This window comes from Ictalurus punctatus, chromosome 13 (genome assembly GCF_001660625.3).
Source record: "Ictalurus punctatus breed USDA103 chromosome 13, Coco_2.0, whole genome shotgun sequence".
In the NCBI taxonomy this organism is placed as follows: domain Eukaryota; kingdom Metazoa; phylum Chordata; class Actinopteri; order Siluriformes; family Ictaluridae; genus Ictalurus; species Ictalurus punctatus.
The window spans coordinates 27,832,501-27,845,000 of NC_030428.2; the positions used below are offsets into that span (position 1 = coordinate 27,832,501).

General features: G+C 44.9%; 1 protein-coding gene across 1 annotated transcript in view; it reads right to left on the reverse strand.

Moving 5' to 3' along the window:
* Positions 1-12,500, reverse strand: part of zranb1a (zinc finger, RAN-binding domain containing 1a) — a 21,755-nt gene that overhangs the window by 7,284 nt on the left and 1,971 nt on the right. Inside the window, exons 2-5 of the mRNA XM_053685085.1 lie at positions 10,399-11,103; positions 5,017-5,204; positions 3,645-3,798; positions 1,840-1,911 (exon numbers count right to left, since the gene is read on the reverse strand). Of these exons, the coding sequence (XP_053541060.1) occupies positions 1,840-1,911; positions 3,645-3,798; positions 5,017-5,204; positions 10,399-10,999 (1,015 nt within the window). The 5' untranslated portion in view covers positions 11,000-11,103. The remainder of the gene's footprint in view (positions 1-1,839; positions 1,912-3,644; positions 3,799-5,016; positions 5,205-10,398; positions 11,104-12,500) is intronic.

Below are 12,500 nucleotides of genomic sequence, written 5' to 3' on the forward strand. Positions count from 1 at the left end.
CAGGAGCCTGGTGGAGGACTCTGTGCAATGGTGCAAACTCAACCACCTACAACTCAACACTGCTAAGACCAAGGAGATGGTGGTAGATTTCCGGAAGTCTAAGCCTGCTCTGCTGCCAGTCACTATTGAGGGGGTAAAGGTGGAGGTGGTAAACACTTACAAGTATCTGGGAATACATTTGGACAATAAACTGGACTGGTCAGTCAACACTGAAGCACTCTACAAGAAAGGGCAGAGCAGGCTGTACTTCCTGAGGAGGCTGCGGTCCTTTAATGTCTGCAGCAAGCTCCTCTGGATGTTCTACCAGTCTGTTGTTGCCAGCGTCCTCTTCTATGCTGTGGTATGCTGGGGAGGAAGCATTAAGAAGAAGGACGCTGGACGACTGGACAGGCTGGTAAGGAAAGCTGGCTCTGTTGTGGGAGCAGAACTGGAGTGTATCACTTCAGTGTCAGACAAAAGGACCTTGAGCAAATTGATTAATATCTTGGACAATGACTGTCGTCCACTCCATAACACTATCATAAAGCGAAAGAGCTTGACCAGTTGGAGGCTACGCTCACCGCCATGCACGACTGACAGGCTGAGGAAGTCTTTTGCCCCTAGGGCTATACAACTCTTCAATGCTTCACTTAAAGGAAGAGGTGAGATAGACTTCTCTGCATTGTCTATCTGCCTCTTCACCTTTTCATACATTCTCATACACTTCCATGACCTCTTACAACAATGTTGTGTACTGGCTCACTGTGTGACTGTTTTACTGTTTACACTGTTTATGGACTATATTAGCCCACATGTACAACCCCTACCTCTATTTCCCAGTCTGTGGACCCTTGATTTGGTATATTTTACTGTTTTTTATTAGTTATTTTTAGCATCTTGCTTATACTTTATTCTAGGTCATATTGTGTGTGATGTCTTGAGATACTGGGACCTTGAATTTCCCTTTGGGGATCAATAAAGTGTCTAAGTCTCAAGTCTCTGGGGTGGAGTCCAAGTCAAGTCTCTGCGGTGGAGTCCAAGTCAAGTCTCAAGTCTCTGCGGTGGAGTCCAAGTCAAGTCTCAAGTCTCTGGGGTGGAGTCCAAGTCAAGTCTCAAGTCTCTGGGGTGGAGTCCAAGTCAAGTCTCAAGTCTCTGCGGTGGAGTCCAAGTCAAGTCTCAAGTCTCTGGGGTGGAGTCCAAGTCAAGTCTCAAGTCTCTGAGGTGGAGTCCAAGTCAAGTCTCTGCGGTGGAGTCCAAGTCAAGTCTCAAGTCTCTGGGGTGGAGTCCAAGTCAAGTCTCAAGTCTCTGAGGTGGAGTCCAAGTCAAGTCTCAAGTCTCTGCGGTGGAGTCCAAGTCAAGTCAAGTCCATCTTTCTCTCTCTCCCTCTCTCTGTCAGCCTCCCCTGTCCGCCCATCTCTCGCTCAATCTGTCTCCCGTTTCTTTGTCCATCTTTCCATCAGTCTCTCTCTCTCTCTCCATCTTTCTCCCTTTCCATCTCTCCAACCGTCTCCCCTGTGTATGCCAATCTCTCTCACTCTCTGTCCATCTGTCTCTATCTCTGTTTGTCTTTCTCACTCTCCATCCATCTCTCTCTGTCCATCCCTTCATCTCCCCCCATTTGAATTTGTGTCCATTTCATTGTACATTATATATGCACATATGTACGTGTGTGTGTGTGTGTGTGTGTGGTTGACTGAGACATTGGAAAGTCACTGATTATTCAGATTCTGTACTGCACGCACTGTCCACAGGACCAATATTAACGTGATCAGTCAGAGATGGTGTATTTACGTTTCCGCGACATCAGGTTTCTGTGTGTTTGCGCTGGTTGTTAAGGTGGTGTTTGGTTTCTATGGTTACCTTTTTGTACGTCTCGGTCAAGCAGATCATCAAACAGCTTCTCCTGAACTGCAGGGGGCAAATCTTCAATATCTGAAACGACAACAAACGTGTTTACGAGTAAGCAGGCAAGGAAATAAACAAGCAAGTCAGTAAACAAGTAAGAAAGTAAGTTCGTAAGCAAGTACATAGGAAAGCAAGCATGCAAACAAACACGTAATTAAGTAAGCAAGCAAGGATGTGGATATATACGCCAGTAAATAAGTAAGCAGGTTAAGCAAACAAGCAAGCAAATAATTAAGTTATTACCTAAAGAAACTAGGTTAGTAAATAAGAAAGAAACCAAGTCAATAAAAAGCAAGCACGCAAGGAGATGAGTACAGAAGATATCAAGTAAGTGGGTTAGCAAATAAGCACGTTATTAAATAAGCAAGTATATAGGCTAGAAAGAAAGTAAGCAAGCAGGTAAGTAAAAAAAATGTAAGTAAGCAAGTTAGTAAGCAAGTACATAAGAAAGAAAGAAAGCAAGTAGGCAAATTAGTAAGCAAGTACATAAGTTAGCATGTAAGTAAGCAAGTACATAAATAAGTAAGAAAGAAAGAAAGCAAGTAGGCAAATTAGTAAGCAAGTACATAAGTATGTATGTAGGTAAGCAAGTACATAAATAAGTATGTAAGTACATAAGTAAGTAAGAAAGCAAGTAGGAAAATTAGTAAGCAAGTACATAAGTAAGTAAGAAAGAAAGAAAGAAAGAAAGTAGGCAAATTAGTAAGCAAGTACATAAGTATGTGTGTAAGTGAGCAAGTACATAAGTACTAAGTAAGTAAGTAAGAAAGAAAGAAAGTAGGTAAATTAGTAAGCAAGTACATATGCAAGTATGTAAGTAAGTAAGAAAGAAAGAAAGTAGGTAAATTAGTAAGCAAGTACATAAGTATGTGTGTAAGTGAGCAAGTACATAAGTACTAAGTAAGTAAGTAAGAAAGAAAGAAAGTAGGTAAATTAGTAAGCAAGTACATATGCAAGTATGTAAGTAAGTAAGAAAGAAAGAAAGTAGGCAAATTAGTAAGCAAGTACATAAGTATGTGTGTAAGTGAGCAAGTACATAAGTACTAAGTAAGTAAGTAAGAAAGAAAGAAAGTAGGTAAATTAGTAAGCAAGTACATATGCAAGTATGTAAGTAAGTAAGAAAGAAAGAAAGTAGGTAAATTAGTAAGCAAGTACATAAGTATGTAAGAAAGTACATAAATAAGTAAGCAAGTACATAAGTAAGTCTGTAGGTAAGCAAGTACATAAGTAAGTAAGAAAGTACATAAGTAAGTATGTAAGTAAGCAAGTACATAAGCAGGTAAGAAAGAAAGGAAGAAAGCGAGTAGGTAAATTAGTAAGCAAGTACAAAGGTAATGAATGTAAGCAAGTAAGCAGGTTAGTAAGCGAGCAAAACTAAGCAAGCAAGTACATAAGGAGATCTTTATGCAGGTAAGCAAGTTAGTATATATGCAAATTAGTAAGTAAGTAAATAAGTTAGTAAGTAAATAAGCTAGTAAGTAAATAAGCTAGTAAGTAAATAAGCTAGTAAGTAAATAAGTTAGTAAGTAAATAAGCTAGTAAGTAAATAAATAAGTAAGTAAATAAGCTAGTAAGTAAATAAGTTAGTAAGTAAGCATGCAGACACAAACAAAAGGAAGTAATGAACAGGGAAATGAAGATTTAACTCATTCTTTATACATGATAATAAATGACAGTTCATATCCCCCTCACACTGTAAACGTGTGTGTGTGTGTGTGTGTGTGTGTGTGCACGTGAGAGAGAGAGAGAGAGAGAGAAACCTGCTGGTAGAGTGAAGGTGACGAGGTCAGTGAGGAAGTAACAGGCGAAGTCTCCTTTCCGCTGGTGTACCGAGGCAGCAATTTCTCTCCGGATCTGCTCCGTCAGTTCAGGACACACCATCGCTGGGATACACTTCACTGCCTGCTGGGATACCTGGGGTCAAAGGTCACAGGACAAAGGTCAAATATCTCTCTCACAGACACACACACACACACACACATCTTTCCAGGGCACCTCCTAAGTTTATGTTATGAATTTAGCCCCCATTAATTTGGAGTTCAGGGTCGGCTTGAACGCTTTAGTGGGCTTTGTATGATATTATCTTACAATCCAAAACCTTCCGAGTGCAGATGTTCCCAGTTAAAATACAGCTGTTTGCTTTTTTTTTTCCCCTTATAGTCATGCAAGCGTATTTAACTCTGACGCAGGGCTCACAGGAATAATATCCGTCACAGGATCGTGTGTTTTCCTCCTTAATTAATATTAATGACACGATATAACAGGCTATCAGATATAAACATGGGCGTGTGCGCGAACGAGTGTGTCAGGACAGACCGGGGTGTATTCCCGCGTCACACCCGGCATTCCCGGGATTAGGCTCTGGATCCACAGAAATGTCTTTCAGAGTCGTGTTATTTTTTATCAGATCGTTTTCTGATCTGTTAGCGCTTGATCCGTTAGCGCTTGATCCGTTAGCGCTTGATCCGTTAGCGCTTGATCCGTTAGCGCTTGATCCGTTAGCGCGTAGCCAATCCATCCACTAGCATGTTTCTGGGAAGTGGGAGGTTTTTAAAAATGGCATAGAAAATAAATAAATAAATAAATAAATAAATAAATAAATAAATAAAATGCACAAACAAACAGATGGGACGGATGGATCTGATTGAAAACTGGGAACTCTTTCTGTCTCGCGGTTCCATCAGAGACCTCGGGAAGTTCATTACAAACTGAGAGGAGACACAAGCTGCTTGTTGGATATTCTTAAAAAATAAATAAATGAATAATAATATTAGGAAAAAAAAAAAAAAAAGAGATCTTACAATTTATCAGACAGGATTTATATCGCATCCAGAAAGGCGAGGTGGAATCTCTTCAACTGACCTCGTGTGATATCGAGATAAATTACATTCAATTGCCGTGTCCTGAGGGCGTGCAAACTTTTGCACCTTTATTAACATGTCCTTGTTACGGTGTAGATGGCGGTTTATCCGTGTTTTTGGGAGACGAAACCTTTTCATCAAATGCTGCATGTTATAAGTTTGGGGAAACGTTTGCCGGAGAAGAAGAAAAGAATTAAAAATGGCGGAGTGAGTGTGTGAGTGTGTGAGTGTGTGTGTGTGTGTGTGTGTGTGTGTGTGTGTGTGTACGTACCTCGGTGAGGAGGATAGCGAGCATGTCCTGCCTCTGGAAACGGATAGCCAGGTGGACGAGTGTGAAACCGGTGTCGAAGGCAGAGGGACGGTTTAACAGACGCACTTCATCCGACGTCAGCTGCCGAGCGATGTCTCCACCCGACGATTTATACACCTCCACTGCGGCCAGGTCACCCTCCACCACTCCTACAGAGAGAGAGAGAGAGAGAGAGAGAGAGAGAGAGAGAGAGAGAGAGAGAGAGAGAGAGAGAGACCATGACAGTGCTTCGGATAACAGCATGTCCTTAAGTCTAAGTGTTTTATTCCTCTCGCACCACACATCAGTTTACCAGCGATTACAACGTTCCATTTATTAAAGAACCTGAAAGTTTCGTTTGTGCTGCTTCCGTTTATAAAATATCAGGCACTGATTATAGGCGCAAATCTCCTCGGTGTCAGCACACTTTCAGAGTCGAAATGCCGAAGGCTTTTCAAGAGAAATCATATCATTTGTTCAATAAACAAATTCTCTTTACTTCATTCACCGGTCTCTCACGATTGAACTTTTCATTTATTTACAAGGAGAATCACCTGCTACACTTCACTCCTACCACTAGGTGTCAGTGACACTTCTGTTCACGATGCTCTAGTGGAAATTAGTGTTGTTCGCTTAGGAGCCTGTGGGGGGCTGGTGACGTAATCTCATAGAACTTAAGGCCTAATATTTTAAAAACGAAAGCAGCACAAACGATTGAGACTATTTCGGGTTAATTTGGAGCAGGGGGGGGGTAGGCTGGGTGACCCCAGAATGACCTTTGAATATTCTTTTAATATCCAAATCCAAAGCAGGCGCAACTTCACGCAGGTCCGACTCGTCTGTCCTGAAGATGTGGGGAAACAACGTTGCAGCTTTAGCTCTGACTGTTACAGCGCGCTGACACTGGAGACTCCTTCCGTACACGTTACGTAAACGGCGACGAATGAACTTAAAACTTTTGGCACCTTCTGTAGGTCACTGATAAAGCGGCACAGTTTGTGTACACACTTGTTTGTTTTCACTCATGTGATTGCATTTCGATCTGAACCTCTCTCTCTCACACACACACACACACACACACACACACACACACACACAGGTCTGAGCAATCACTGTGTATTTGTCCAGTTGTAGGTCAGGATGTATTAATAACGCAGAACAACCGGGTGAAATAAGGTCTGAGTGAAAGATCCAGCTGAAAGAGCAGGTAAACAACACACGGTGTATATATATATATATATATATATGTGTGTGTGTGTGTGTGTGTGTGTTAAAACATTACGCAGTTCTAAACATGAGATCAAATAACCGCTGACAGGAAGGCAACATCACACACCGTGCACGGAGAGAGAGAGAGAGAGAGAGAGAGAGAGAGAGAGAGAGAGAGAGAGAGAGAGAGAGAGAGAGAGAGAGATGCAAACACTCGCTTCCTGGTTTTACAATAAGAATCCTGTATTATGTTTTTTTTCTTCTTTTTTTTTTTTTTTTTTTTTATGTCTGGATTTCACATTTGGACAAAACCAGGAAAACAATATCCAAAATAACGTGGAAAAACTGGAGGACAAAATAACAGACCAACATTCTAACCCATTACAAAAAAGAGAAAGACTCAGTAGCTGCGTTTACATGGACAACAACGATCCACTCTTAACCCGATTAAGACCGTACTCTGATTAAGAAACTATCATGTAAACAGCGATTTTTACTGACCTTAATCTAATTAAGGTCATAACCGAAGTAAGCACTAATCGAATTAAGACGTGTGGAGTACTCCTGTTTCAGTCGCATTATGGACGTGTAGTAGTGACGTGTAAACACCTTAATCACGTTATGAGCATCGTGTGAGAGTTTTCACCGCATTGTGCGACAGCACACGATCACACACGGCAGCTTTACGTTTTACGGCGAGCAGGAGAGTTCGGCTGCGTCCCAAATCGCATACTTTCCTACTACAGGCCTGCAGTGGGGAAAAATACATGTATCTCGCTACTATATAGACGGTAACTACGCAATTTGAGACGCAGCCCACGGCTTCAAGCAGTCGTCTATTAGCACGTACAGCACGACAAATAATTAACCGCACTTAAAGCGTTCGTAAAAAAAATAAATAAATAAAAACACGCAAAACTGTATACGGTACCACAACGAAGACGAACTGTACGTCGATACGTGAAATTCTGGAGGGACGTCGGACGGCGTGGCGCGGTGACGTAATGACGCGGGCTCTTACTCTAATCATGTTCTAAAACGTGTAAAACGGGAACATGACAGGAGTATTCTAAAAGCCACTCATGTAAACACCTTAATCACATTATTATCTTACTCAGAGTAAGGCCAGTAATTATTTGTCATGCTGTACGTACAAACAGACAACTGCTTGAAGCTGTGGGCTGCGTCCCAAACCGCGTACTTACCGTCTGTATAGTAGCTGAGATACGTGTATTTCTCCTACTATATAGTGCAGTAGGTAAGTACGCGGTTTGGGACGCGGCCATGCTCTCTCGTTTGGCGTCAAACGGTCGAGCGCTGCCGTGTGTGTACGTGTCCTGTCGCACAATGCGGTGAAAACTCTCACACGGCGTTAATAGTGTGATTAAGGCGTGTACACGTCTGTAACGCACGTCCATAACGCGACTAAAACAGGAATACTCCACACGTCTTAATTCCATCCGTGTTTACTCCGAGTGTGACTTTAATCAGATTAAGGTCGTCAGTAATCTCTGTTTACATGCTGGTTTCTTAATCAGAGTATCGTCTCAATCGGGTTCATATCGGATTATCGCCGTCCGTGTAAACGCACCGAGTGTGTGAGAAAACAAATCGGATTATACAGCAGCCGGGCTGAACGCTCGAATCTGATTGGTCGGGAGAAGACTGGTGTGTCTCCTAACATATATTTATCAGTCAATTTAATCTATTTATTCTGAAATATGAAACCATTCGAACCCCATACCGAAGCGCCACATAATCGAAGATTAATAACCAAACAGAGGTTAATATACAGTCGTGCTCAAAAGTTTGCGTACCCCTTGCAGAATCTGCTAAACCGTAATACTGTTAATAAAATGAGACGGACGATAAAAATCCCATGTTGTTGTTTATTTAGTCCCGTCCTGAATAAACTATTTCACATCGCAGATGTTTACATACAGTCCACAAGACAAGATTATAGCTGGATTTATAAAAACTACCCCGTTCAAAAGTTTACACACCCTTGATTCTTAACACCGTGTGCCGTTACCTGGATTTGTTAACAGTATTTAGATTCTGCAAGGGGTGTACAAACTTTTAGTAATACAAGAAGTAATACATACATTACCATATATGGTAAGTTGTAGGTGTGTCTATATTTAAATGAGCAGTGGGAAAGATACGTACACACGTTTGATGAAGCTGAAATTTTTGTGCATATGACTTCTTTCTGTGCAGTGTTGATAAATATGAGCCTGGATTGCACACACACACACACGCACACACACACACACACACACACAATTAGCATTTCTGCATGTGAAGACGTCATGAGTGTGTGTAAAGGGTGAGAGACTAACACACACACACACACACACACACACACACACACACACACACACACACACACACACACAGAGTGTGTAACGAGGTGACAGTTTGGCTGCACCAGGCGACGCATCACACTGATAACATGTGGTCTGACAATGCTGAGAATGTTAATGTGGCGCTCTCTCTCTCGCTCTCTCTCACAGACACACACACACACACACACGCGCACGCATGCTTCTTCCTTCGCTCTCACACAGAGACAGATATTCATTTGTACGTCTATATAGAGCACTTGCTTTCACACTAGCAGCCGACGTTAACATTTTTCCGTGCATGCATACGCGACAGGCCACGCCCACACGTAACAGCAGCACCGGTCACTACACGCCCACGAGAGACGAACTCCCTCGGCCATGAGCACCTTCAAGTGTGAACGCAGGGCCGCCCGATGAAAGGTGGGGGATTTCCGGTGACACGGAGAGGGCGGGGCGAGCGACACCACACAGCTGAGCCCAGTTTAACTTTATGCAAATGAGATGTGAAGTGGTTTGGCGAGAGCCAATAGGAGTGAGGAACAATGGTGTGTGGCACCAAACTGTAGGATGTCTAGCGATTTCATGCACAGCGTTAAACACACCAGTGAGTTCTGTGTCTTACTTCCTGCAGTCGTCGTGACCGTCGTCATGATCCGCTAATAAACACACCGGTGAGCTCCGTGTCACTTCCTGCAGTCGTCGTGACTGTCGTCATGATCCGCTCTGACGTCGCGTTTAACCGTATTTACTAATCTAGAAAATCCAGAACACCGGAACGCAAGACAGACCTTTCGATAGGTTGGTTTTTAAAAATGTAAACACTAGCTGTAACAGGAAAAGCAGTTAGCGTTAGCACTTAGTAGCGCCTCTTGGTATTGCGCCACATAGAAACGTCGCATTGATATCTGAGAATTCGCACAGCCATCTTTAACTACGTACGCAGAATTAAAAACGAGTAGAACAGAGCTTTTAGAGCCCAAATGTGTGAAAACAGATGCGCGGTCAGATTAGCCTGGGTTTTCCAAATCACACGCCGTTCACTAGTCGTCGTTTCGAGACGTCTTTAAACAACACCTCTCTAGGAAAAGGAGTTATTTTATTTAATGCTAATTTATTTAAAACGAAGAATATCCCTGCAATTCTTCATAACGAAACAGCTGTAGAATATATATTTCATATCGTTATACAGCGGAGAGCACGGAGCTAGTCGTTAAGCGTGAAAACGTAGGTCACCGTTGTAGCTATTCCGTCATCTTAGAACAAACTTCTTGAGCAAACGACTCCAAAAGGACATTATGGATGCACTGCGACACCGAGGCTCGAGCTCCGTCCTTTTCGGTCATATACGTGTCTGACGTAAGTGACTGAAACCGTGAAACACCCTGACGAGCTCCGCGTCTCTTAAAACCCCCCGCCGTCGGCGTGACCGTCGCCATGGACCGCGTCTCGACTCCATGACGGTCTAGAACAGTACACACAGTCCGTCTGCGACAGGAGATCTTCGTGGTACGGCGAAGCGACCCTGCACGGGGTCACGACCTCTAGTTCGGAAATCTCGTTCTTAGTTCCTCGTCCAGACCTTTATAAGGGCGGAGACCTTCACAGAATTGTAACGTGGGGTTAAAATGAAATAAAATAAACTCCGGATGAACCGTTTTCAGACAAATGCACCCGCAGCTTTTATTTTTTAATAAATAAAACTGTAAATAATGTGCCATTTTAACACATTTAAGATAAACTAAACAGGTCGTGTGTGTGTGTGTGTGTGTGTGTGTGTGTGTGTGTGTGTGTGTGTGTGTCCACTCACCCACACAGGCGTTGAGAAACATCCAGTTGCTCTTCCTCATTCGGTTCTTGATCTGTTTGAGCTTTTTAAAGTCCTCGTCGCAGCCGTGAGCGCCCACCTCGAGGTCCTGAATGTGGACGGGCGCGTCCCGGTCGGAGGAGACGGGCGGGGACGTCCTCGTCCTCAGCGTCCTCCATCCTGCCTGCTCCTGCTCGTTAGTGATGACGGGCGACGCGTCGTTAGGCGGCGGGTGCTCGCACACGGCGCAGCTCCGCGTCTCCGCCCAGTTCTCGTAGGTGCACATGGTGCAGCTCCATCTCGGCGCGTGCAGGCGGTTTTTATCGTTATATTCCTCGTTAGGGCGCGACACGGACGCGTGGCTGCCGGGCTCGGAGGGACGGAGCGGGCGCACCCGGGGCCTGGCGCTGGAGTCGGGGCAGATGATCAGGCTGCTGGTTCCCGAGTCGTCGCCGTGCACGGAGTTCCTCTTGAACTCGTTCAGGTCCTCGCCGATGATGGCGGCGCTGGGACGCTGAGCTCGGCACATCGTGCACTTTATAGCCGAGGGCCAGTTCTCGTACGTGCAGTACTCGCACGCCCATTTCGAATGAGGATCCGTCATGGTTGTTCAGTTTTTCTCTCTCTCTCTCACACACACACACACACACACACACACACACACACACTTTCACACCACTGCTGGTGTCAATTCAAGCATGCACCAAGCTGAAAGAAAAAAAAAACAACACACACGTGAGCTTTTCACAGTGAATATTTCACAATGTGTTTAATTACCGTTCTTTAACGCGATCTATTTAAAGAATAAAGCGGAGTGTTGTAGTAAAATAACGGGTGGGGGCGGGTTTGACGGTGGGATGGGTCGGGGGCGGGTTTGACAGTGGGATGGGTCGGGTGGGGGGCGGGTTTGACAGTGGGATGGGTGGGGGGCGGGTTTGACGGTGGGATGGGTCGGGTGGGGGGCGGGTTTGACAGTGGGATGGGTCGGGTGGGGGGCGGGTTTGACAGTGGGATGGGTCGGGTGGGGGCGGGTTTGACGGTGGGATGGGTCGGGTGGGGGGCGGGTTTGACGGTGGGATGGGTCGGGTGGGGGGCGGGTTTGACGGTGGGATGGGTCGGGTGGGGGGCGGGTTTGACGGTGGGATGGGTCGGGTGGGGGGCGGGTTTGACGGTGGGATGGGTCGGGGGCGGGTTTGACAGTGGGATGGGTCGGGTGGGGGGCGGGTTTGACAGTGGGATGGGTCGGGTGGGGGGCGGGTTTGACGGTGGGATTCGTCAGGTGGGGGGCGGGTTTGACAACCCAAACCGTTTTATTCCTCTTTCAATTTCTCAACCATTACATTTTTTTTTATTTATTAAAGAACGGCACACACTTTTTATCCGTTTGTGGTTACGTCGGTGAAATGAAAGTTACTTCCTGTTCTCACTTACGTTATAGCACTTACAAACGCGCGTTTCCTCAACAGCCTCTCTCTCGCTCTTTTTTCTTCTCTCGCGCTCTCTCTCTTTCTCTCTCGCTCTAATTCTCTCTCTCTCTCTCTCTTTCCAATTCCCTTTCTCTCTCTCGATCTTGCACTCTCACTCTCTTTCTCTCCCTCGCTCTGGAGACTCCTTCCATGAATGTTAAATGAACGTATCCTTACCGGACACTCGACCACGCAAACGACTACTAAACTGTGTCTCGCCTCAGACCTCCCGAGGCAGTCGTTCGAGCGGTTGATACGCTCCTCAGCCTCCGTTTTCAAGCCCTATTCAGTCGGGATTAGTTTCCCGAGCCGATACGCGTTTACGCCGTTACGTATGATCCGAGAATCTCCGGGATTTTAGTCCAGACGTTTCATGTTAGTAATTGCTGTACAGAACGTGTCTGGAAAGATCACTCGTGTACTTTCCTTTCTATACAACGAGCAGCCGGAAACACGTTAACACGGTCACGTGCCCTGCTAACCATCCGGTTCCAGCGAGACGAGCGTCAATACACGCCGAACACGTTCCCGCCTCCCACCGATCACGTGCGAGTCGAACAGAACAACTAAACATCACTCGACACGTCCGGAAAACTAATCCCGTCCGAACAGTACTTATTCACATTTCTTTTTTTCTTT